At 37.3% G+C, this 10,121-nt stretch overlaps 1 protein-coding gene across 1 annotated transcript; it reads left to right on the top strand.

The window, feature by feature from the left end:
* Window positions 1–8,582: 8,582 nt before the first annotated feature.
* On the top strand, window positions 8,583–9,524 carry LOC102399310 (olfactory receptor 4K13-like). Its single transcript, XM_006073491.3, has one exon. The coding sequence runs from the start codon at window positions 8,583–8,585 to the stop codon at window positions 9,522–9,524; it is 942 nt and encodes a 313-aa protein (XP_006073553.3).
* The last annotated feature ends 597 nt before the right edge of the window (window positions 9,525–10,121 follow it).

Below are 10,121 nucleotides of genomic sequence, written 5' to 3'. Positions count from 1 at the left end.
GGGAAAAGGGCATTCCAGGCAGAAGGGCCAGTTTATATGGATATTGTAAAGTGAGAAAGTCATTTTAGGTACCAAAGACAGACATTTATGAGGGAGGTTGATGAATAAAAGGAAGAAAGACCTGTGCAGGGATTATATATAGAAAGGTAGAGACCAGAATATTCAGGCCTCGTAGATCTTAGTTTTTAGAAATATAAAGCAATTAAAGAGTTTTGCGAATGGGAGGTTTGAGAATAGATTCAACATACTTCTAAAGTGTCATGAAGGCTTGTCTTCTTAAGTGAAGAATAAATTGTAATAGAAATGAACTCAGAGAAAATAGTGGGCTATTTCAGATTACAAATCTGAATTTATTAATGATTCAGTGAGTTTATGGAAACATTGCAAAGAGTCCTTCTAAAGACATATTGGAAACCTAAATTATGCAAACATCTTCGGGACCACCTCTTTTGGTGTATTTTGTTAACATATTGCAAAACAAGGAACCTGGAATAACGCATATTTTCTCTCCTTATTTTCATCTCATTTGTTTTTTTCCCCTGTGTTAGATTGTATCTGCCTGTAGGGAAATAGCAAATTAGCCAAGACGGCAGGGTCAGGCTCTCTCACCCTACAGCCTCCTGCTCTTGCCCCACATTTTGCAAGTAATGATTATGTAACAATGGCACCCCACTCCAGTATTCTTGCCTGGAAAATCCCATGGACAGAGGAGCCTGGTAGGCTGCAGTCCATGGGGTCGTGAAGAGTCGGACACGACTGAGCGACTTCACTCTGACTTTTCACTTTCCTGCATTGGAGAAGGAAATGGCAACCCACTCCAGTGTTCTTGCCTGGAGAATCCCAGGGACGGCGGAGCCTGGTGGGCTGCCGTCTCTGGGGTCGCACAGAGTCGGACACAACTGAAGCGACTGAGCAGCAGCAGCAGCAGCAACAGCTCTGATCACTTGGAGCACTGCGCATTCACATCACCTGGTGCTGCTTGCCTGTGGGCTACTTTGTGTGATACAGATATATGAACTCCACCTAGAGAGCAGTGGCATTACTGCTGCATCACGGCTGTGTCCATTGGGTAAGCCATGACAGGAGAGAAGATAGCGTGTCTGCTGCCACCACGGCCGCATCAGCCAGGAGAGAATACAGTTATGGCCGCTTGCCAGCCGAGACAGAGGCTGTGCTGTGGTTTTTTTTCCAGCTTCCCCACTTGCACCTTGTCTATCATGGGTTCAAGGAACAGAGCACACAGTATGAATAGTGAGACAATTGGCATCACGAACAGGATAAGAAGCAAGACACTGCCCAGTTTTAGTTTGACCTTAGACATTGTGCACCTAATATTTCAGTTTATTCTGAAAAATTATATGTGTACCATCCTTAACCACTGGTATGGGTAATCTCATCTGGATATCAATATTGTGTTCATATTATCCTTCTAATTTCTGTTTTTAAGAATGATCTGCTCTCTTGCAAACATCCCCTCAAAGGTCATGCTATGTTGAGGTATATATCTCCTTAGCTGAAATATTTTTTTAATGGCAATTCTAATTGCTAGCAGTTGCCTGGAGAACTACATTGAAAAAAATTCTGAGGTTCCATTAGAAAGAATAAGAAATTTATTAGCAATATCTACTATGGGCTTTGGAAATGAATCATATTTATCATATATTTACAACCCTCACTTTCTTGTAACCTTTTCAAGAGGACTGTAATTGAGGAGACATGGCAGAATTACATATAAGAATAAAGACAGAAAAATTCCTCAAATAGGTGAAATCCTCTGCAGTCATGTACTGCTACTCAGATAGTCCCTAGAATTTTACCTGCTTAATTATGTTTTACCATAAAAGTTTTACTGTAGTAACCTCCATAATATTCTTTTAATACATATATGAAATGAGTCGCCAGTCCAGGTTCGATGCACGATACTGGATGCTTGGGGCTGGAGCACTGGGACGACCCAGAGGGATGGTATGGGGAAGGAGGAGGGAGGAGGGTTCAGGATGGGGAACACATGTATACCTGTGGCAGATTCATTTTGATATATGGCAAAACCAATACAATATTGTAAAGTTAAATAAAATAAAATTAAAAAAAAAAAGTCATTTGAAGACCAAAAAAAAAAAAATACTGTTGATCTATCATGAAGTTAAACATAATTGTAAAAGACTACATGAAATTCCAAATCTGCTAAACTCCACAAACTAATCACTTCTGCTGCTGCTGCTGCTAAGTCACTTTAGTCATGTCCGACTCTGTGCAACCCCAGAGATGGCAGCCCACCAGGCTCCCCCATCCCTGAGATTCTCCAGGCAAGAACACTGGAGTGGGTTGCCATTTCCTTCTCCAGTGCATGAAAGTGAAAAGTGAAAGTGAAGTCGCTCAGTTGTGTCTGACTCTTAGCGACCCCATGGACTGCAGCCTACCAGGCTCCTCCGGTCCATGGGATTTTCCAGGCAAGAGTACTGGAGTGGGGTGCCATTGCCTTCTTCAATCACTTCTTTTTTTTTTTTAATTTTATTTTATTTAACTTTACAGTATTGTATTGGTTTTGCCATATATCAAAATGAATCTGCCACAGGTATACATGTGTTAAATCATTTATTGATTACCCTGGTGAAGGCCAGGGGTTTCCCTGGTGGCTCAGACAGTAGGGGTTCTGCCTACAATGCGGAAGACCCAGGTTCAGTCCCTGGGTCTGGAAGATCCTCTGGAGAAGGAAATGCAACCCACTCCAGTACTCTTGCCTGGAAAATCCCATGGATGGAGGAGACTAGTAGGGTATGGCCCATGGGGTGGCAGAGTCGGACATGACTGAGCGTCTTCACTTCACTTCACCGGTGAAGGCCTCCTCTGCTGTTCTAGCTTATGAGTGCGTGTGCTTCTTTATTTCTTTCTCTCTTATTCCCTTACAGAGTAAACGGAAAGTTTTCTCTGTGCTAAGAACTAGTTTATAGTCTATGAATTTCCTTATATGCCTTGCTCTGTGTGGATCTATTTATTTCAATTCTAATTGAATAAATGCATTCAATTATCAAATTATAAATATTCAGACTGGTAAAGTCAAATGAATAGAATTATAGTTTTCTCAAGTCCATCATCTATGGTAGATCTATTTTCATAAATTTGCTTACCCTCTACCAACCAAAACACTTAAGTTAATGCTTTTTTCTGGAAAGCACTTATTAGGGAGACTCCACACAACTCATACACTTGGTGAATTCATAATCAACTTAAATAATGAGAGATTAAGTCCTTGCTCTGAACTCTAGAGACAACTAACTAGCACCTTTACTCTGATAATTCCCTCTGGGCGTTAATCACTGGTCTACACCTTATGTATGTGTTTTGTGTCCTTTTTTTTTTTTGACCTGCAAATGATTGTCATGTATATCCACAGAGGCAAAAAGATAAATATATATTCAGAATCTCACTGTGTCTACGTATCTTTGAAGAGGCCATTCCTCAGCTAGAACTGGTAGGTTTAAATAGCAGTGCTAATAACATAGAGAAACTGTATACTTTAATAAAGGAGGAGACTTCATATACGAAACCTAGAAATTAATGAAAACCAGATTATTCTGATCATGAAGGCAATGGTAAAATACAACTTAGGCCAGATAGCATCTGGACAAATTTATCCAGTTTTAATAAGAAGAAAGCCAGTCTGTGATGGATAAATACCACCGACATCCTGATCTAAGCAGTCAGTTTTATAATTTGAGTTTGCATTTTGAGAACATAAATTTGAGTCTGTTTATTGTTTAACCACTATTGGATAAAAAGACAAAATAATTTAGAATATCGGAGAAGGCAATGGCACCCCACTCCAGTACTCCTGCCTGGAAAATCCCATGGATGGAGGAGCCTGGTAGGCTGCAGTCCATGGGGTCACTAGGAGTCGGACACGACCGAGTGACTTCACTTTGACTTTTCACTTTCATGCATTGGAGAAGGAAATGGCAACCCACTCCAGTGTTCTTGCCTGGAGAATCCCAGGGACAGGGGAACCTGGTGGGCTGCCGTCTCTGGGGTCGCACAGAGTCGGACATGACTGAAGCGACTTAGCAGCAGCAGCAGCAAAATAACAAAAAATTAGTTTCATCTTTGGCTATATTTAACATCTTTGACAAGCCTGAAATGTAGTGTAATAAAAATTTGCATATCAAGAAAATGGAAAACATTGACTTATTTTATTTTATGTTCATTTAATTTTTCATGTTTTTACTTTCCTACATTGGATATTTACTTCAGCTGAGAAAACACTTATGGAATTCTAAATTAAATGTGATTAATTTAAATCAATATTTAAAAGATTTCCCCTCAAGTCTATATTTATTTTTCTCAAGTAACAAACCTTCTATTCAAAATGATTGCCTAATTATACTGCTAATATATTTGTTTTGGTGATTTTGTAACCTAAGGATTATTTCCAATTTTTCTAAACTTACCACCCTTTTCTACCTACATTTATAACAAATACATACTTTAATATTTTAAACTTGATCAATATATGGGAAAAGAGTTCTTTGGGCACATATAATGTTGGCACTTTTTCTACAAACTGTACAAGCTTATTTTTTAATTAGGAAAATATTTATAATGGTTATTTTGGCGGAAAATCTGAATGTTAACATGTCAAACATTTTTTGTGATAAGTGAATATTACCCCTGGGTTATCTAATCCATATACAGCTTAGCACTATGAGGACAAATAATCATTAAAAAAAGTCAAGATCAATAGAAACTTCACAGCCTTTTTTTTTCTTAACAGAAGAGCTTCCAGTTACATATCTCCACATACATTAAGTGCTTTTATGAAAATGTGTAGAAAGGCTCTATTACTGAATATAAACAAAGAATATTAAACATAGTTTTCTTTCTTCAAGTTTGCACCACAGTTGAACTAATAATTTTTATTCATTCAGTCACATAAACAGCACAGAAAGAGCTAGGCTCCCCAGTCACAGGCAACCATCCCAGTCTCAGAAATTCCTGCTAGAGAAAAACCAAACCTTGCCTGATTGAGCATTATTCAATTATTTTTTCATTCCTTTTCAGTTCAATATGATTTGTATAAATACATACCACTCAAAAATTTAAATTTTTCATGTGAATTTTAAACTGTGCTTCAAGTTAGCAATAACTGCATTATTTTTCTGATTCTAACTTATTTTTTACCTGTGTCTGAGTAGAATAGTAAGTATTTTAAAAATATTTCACATTTGATCATATGTAAAAATTGTCAAAATGAATTATTTTGTCTCTTATAACATATTTGAATCATGTTTATGTGCATTTAGATGGATATATTTTATAAATATGCCTGCAAATTTTTTAAAAAGCATAAATTAATAAATATAATTTTTGGTTTTAATTTTCCAATTTTACATAATAAACTATAAAAATTACTTTTAGGATTTTCCTCAAGGTTTTCTTCTGTTAGTATTTTGAGATCAAGGACTGCATAATTTTGATAATTTCATAACTATTATATAGACTCAATTATTGCATTAAATATAATACCAATGATGACAACAAGTCTTTTAAAGAAGACAGCCTAGGTAATTTTATCACTTATATTTAATGAAGAAAAACACTTTCATTAACACTAAGTCTACTTTACAAAATCTTTTATAGTAAAAATCCTCCTGTGGTCTTTATTAGTTTGAGTATCCTCACAATCACCAGAAAATGAGATAATGTTAAAGATAAAATTTGGGGAATGCACATAGGCATTTAGCACCTAAGTGTAGAATAAAATAACACCAATATAGCTCAAAATCCTTCAAGATAGGCTTTAACAATATGTGAACCAAGAACCTCTAGATGTACAACCTGGATTTAGGAAAGGCAGATGAACCAGAGATCAAATTGCCAACATCTGTTCAAGCACAGAAAAAGAAAGGGAAGTCCAGAAAAACATCTACTTTCTCTTCATTGACTATGCTAAAGCCTTTGCCTGTGTGGATCACAACAAACTGTGGAAAATTCTTAAAGAGATGGGAATACCAGACCATCTTAACTGTCTCCTGTGAAACCTGTATGCAGATAAAGAAACAACAATTAAAACTGGGCAGGGAACAATGGACTGGTTCAAAATTGGAAAAGGAGTACATCAAGGCTGCATATTGTCACCTTGTTTATTTAACTTATATGTAGAGTACATCATGCAGTATGCCAGGCTGGGTGAAGCACATGCTGGAATCAAGATGGCTGGGAAAATTATTAATAACCTCAGATATACCAATGACACCATCCTAGTGGCAGAAATTGCAGAGGAACTAAAGAACCTCTTGATGAAGGTGAAAGAGGAGAGTGACAAAGCTGAATTAAAACTCAACATTCAAAAAACGAAGATGATGGCATCTGGTACCATCACCTCATGGCCAATACTTGGGGGAAAAATGGAAACAGTGACAGACTATTTTCTTGTGCTCCAAAATCAACACAGGTGGTGACTGCAGCCATGAAATTAAAAAATGCTTATTCCTTGGAAGAAAAGCTATGACAAACCTAGACAGTGTATTAAAAAGCAGAGACATCACTTTGCCAACAAAGGTCTGTATAGTCGAAGCTATGGTTTTTACAGTAGTCATGTATGAATGTGAGAGCTGGACCATAAAGAAGGCTAAGCACCAAAGAATCGCTGCTTTTGAACTGTGGTGCTGGAGAAGACTGTTGCAAGTCGCTTGGATAGCAAGGAGATCAAATCAGTCAATCCTAAAGGAAATCAACTCTGAATGTTCAGTGGAAGGACGGATGCCGGAGCTGAAGTTCCAATACTTTGGCCACTTGATATGAAGAGCCGACTCACTGGAAAAGACCCTGATTCTGGGAAAGATTGAGGGCAGGAGGATAAAGGGACGACAGAGGATAAGATGGTTGGATGGCATCATCGGTTCAATGGACATGAGTTTGAGCAAACTCTGGGAGAATTTGCAGTTCATGGAGTTGCAAAGAGTCGGACACAGCTGAGTGACTGAACAACAAAAACAACATGTTGCCCTTTAGAGTCTTGTAACAATTTGAGAGGTTGAAGAGTAGATATTATTTTATTTCTATAGAAAATTAAATAAATGTTGAAAAAGTTAAAGAGTATATTTCCCTAGTACATGTTAAGGCAGGACTAGAATTTGATTCTTGACTCTTGGTTCAGTGTTTTTCTTTTTTTTTTTCCAAGTTCTGATAACTGGACAGAACAATAACTTCTGAATATTTTGTGAACTATAAAGAAAAAAAAGGAAATTCAGAGTAAATTCTCCACATTCTGTCCTTGTACTCTAGAACTAGAACTTGGTATAAGCATATGTATGTATATCTGTGATTCTCTATCTGTGTCTGTGCAGTTGGCATGTGCCATTAATAGTTTTTTAAAGGAAAAAAAGAAACAGGAAGATGGGGCCAAAAGATCTAAATCAAAGAAAAGTACACAAAAGTAAGCCAATAGTGCCCACTCATTGTGGGAAAACAGAGTACAAGTATCAAGGATATTTGAGCCAGGAATTATCAAGAGTCAGTCTGGACACAAGTTTGAAAAGTCAGAGGAAAGCAATCATCAGAAAAAAGTAAGCAATTAGGAGCCAAGGGAAAAAATAACCACTACTTGTGAAAGATTTGATGATTGTTTAGAGATCATTTACACAGAGAATGCAAAGAGACAAGAAAGAAAACTCCAGCCAGGAATCCAGCAACAAGAGAGTCAGGGAAATAGACAAAAAGTAGAGGCTAAGAGTTTTATTCACGAGCCAAAGTATGAGATACAGAACACAACTGAAAAGAAAGAAAGAAAGAAAATAGAAGGAAGGAAAGGAGAAAGGGAAGGCAGGAGGGACAGAGGGAGAAGGAAAGAACAAAGGAAGAAAGAAACATTAACACAGAAATATTTATGTTCTTGTGCAGAAACTTCCTGGGAATCTTATTTTATTATTATTTGGGGGAGGTAGGGACACGTGACAGACTGTAGCCAGTTTAAACCTTCAGGAATAAGTTAAAGCATTAGGTATATATATTTGAGATAAAAGGGAAAGGTGAGAATATTGTATAGGTGAGAGAAGAAAGTACTGTAACAATTTGCCAAGTGGGTATATAATTCAACTCATATGAACATATCTCAATATTTCAAATTAGGAAGGTGAAAAGGGTAAAAGATTGAATACTAGCTGCCAAAAAGTTACATGACTATATTCTAATCCACTTGAATTAACTTATGACCAAAGACCATTTGATTACTACGTGATCCATTAAACTCAGAGTTCATAAATTCATGAACTCATGGTAAAAACAACAAATAAATGTGAAGAGAAAAATCTATACCCACAAACTATATTTACAAAATTTTACAATAAATTTCCCTTTTGTGCCTTTCTGTTTGAAAATAAATGCAGTAATGTGAAAGTGTATACAAGTAATGTGCTTGCATTAGTCAATTAAAATGTATTTTTCAGAAATATCTACCTTTTATTTTTCTGTAGGAATCAAATACTACTTTCTGTATGCCCATACCTTCAAAACTGTCATAGATTAAATAATCACTTTTTCTGGATTACCTTCATTTTAAAGACTTTCTGAAAACACGTAAACAAACGATGAAAATGATGAATAGCTCAATGATATCTGAGTTTGTTTTGTTAGGACTCACCAACACTTGGGAACTTGAGCTTTTCTTTTTTTTCATATTTTTATTGGCCTATGCAGCGATTATGGCAGGAAACCTTCTAATTGTGGTCACCATAACCTTGGACTCTCATCTGCACTCCACACCAATGTACTTCCTCCTTGGAAACCTCTCCTTTCTTGATATGTCTGTTTCTACAATCACAACCCCCAAGATGGTTGCAGATTTTGTCAGGGAGAATAAAACTATTTCTCTATGGGGCTGTATGGCTCAGATGTTCTTCCTTCACTTTTTAGGGGGTAGTGAGATGACACTTCTCATAGTTATGGCGGTTGATAGGTACTTTGCAATATGTAAACCTCTTCACTACACAACCATCATGAACCACCGGGTACTCAGAGGCTCTGTGCTGCTATCATGGGCTGTTGGCTTTGTGCATACAATGAGCCAGATGGTGTTTACCATCACCTTGCCCTTCTGTGGTCCCAATATAGTAGACAATATATTCTGTGACCTTCCGCTGGTTATAAAGCTTGCCTGCACTGAGACCTATGTTCTGGAGTTGCTAGTAATTGCTGACAGTGGACTATTGTCTCTCATCTCCTTCATACTCTTGCTCATTTCCTACACTGTCATTCTGGTAACCATTCGACATCAAACCTCTGGCAGTCTCTCCAAAGCTCTGTCCACGCTATCTGCTCATATTACAGTGGTCACTCTGTTCTTTGGGCCGTGTATCTTCATTTATGCTTGGCCATTTAGTAGCTTTTCAGTGGATAAATTTCTTTCTGTGTTTTATTCAGTTATCACACCTTTACTGAACCCCATTATTTATACTCTGAGGAATCAGGAGATGAAAGCAGCCATGAATAGACTGAGGACCCAACATGTGAGGTCCAGAAAGACCTTCTAGGCAACAACCATGATGACAAAGATTTCTAGACCAAATTCCATATATAGTACATCTTGGAATAATTTGGTATTAATTTGTCTTTTTGTAGTTTTTTCAATATTTATAATGTATATTAAACCTACCAAATGCTCCATCATCACATCTCTATGATATTTTTGTTTTATTGAAAGAATAATTTTTAACTGGGCTGGAAGAAGCTCAAGCTGGAATCAAGATTTCCAGGAGAAATATCAATAACCTCAGATATGCAGATGACACCACCCTTATGGCAGAAAGTGAAGAGGAACTAAAAAGCCTCTTGATGAAAGTGAAAGCGGAGAGTGAAAAAGTTGGCTTAAAGCTCAACATTCATAAAACTAAGATCATGGCATCCAGTCCCATCACTTCATGGGAAATAGATGGGGAAACAGTGGAAACAGTGTCAGACTTTATTTTTGGGGGCTCCAAAATCACTGCAGATGGTGATTGCAGCCATGAAATTAAAAGATGCTTACTCCTTGGAAGGAAAGTTATGACCAACCTAGATAGCATATTCAAAAGCAGAGATATTACTTTGCCAGCACAGGTCCGTCTAGTCAAGGCTATGGTTTTTCCAGT

The sequence above is a fragment of the Bubalus bubalis genome, chromosome 11, assembly GCF_019923935.1.
Source record: "Bubalus bubalis isolate 160015118507 breed Murrah chromosome 11, NDDB_SH_1, whole genome shotgun sequence".
Lineage (NCBI taxonomy): Eukaryota > Metazoa > Chordata > Mammalia > Artiodactyla > Bovidae > Bubalus > Bubalus bubalis.
The sequence above is the reverse complement of the archived record's forward strand: the minus strand, read 5'-3'. Positions and strand labels throughout refer to the sequence as shown.

Bases quoted from the DNA above. Each gene is read 5' to 3' on its own strand.
- LOC102399310 (XM_006073491.3), top strand. From the start codon at position 8,583: ATGAAAATGATGAATAGCTCAATGATATCTGAGTTTGTTTTGTTAGGA.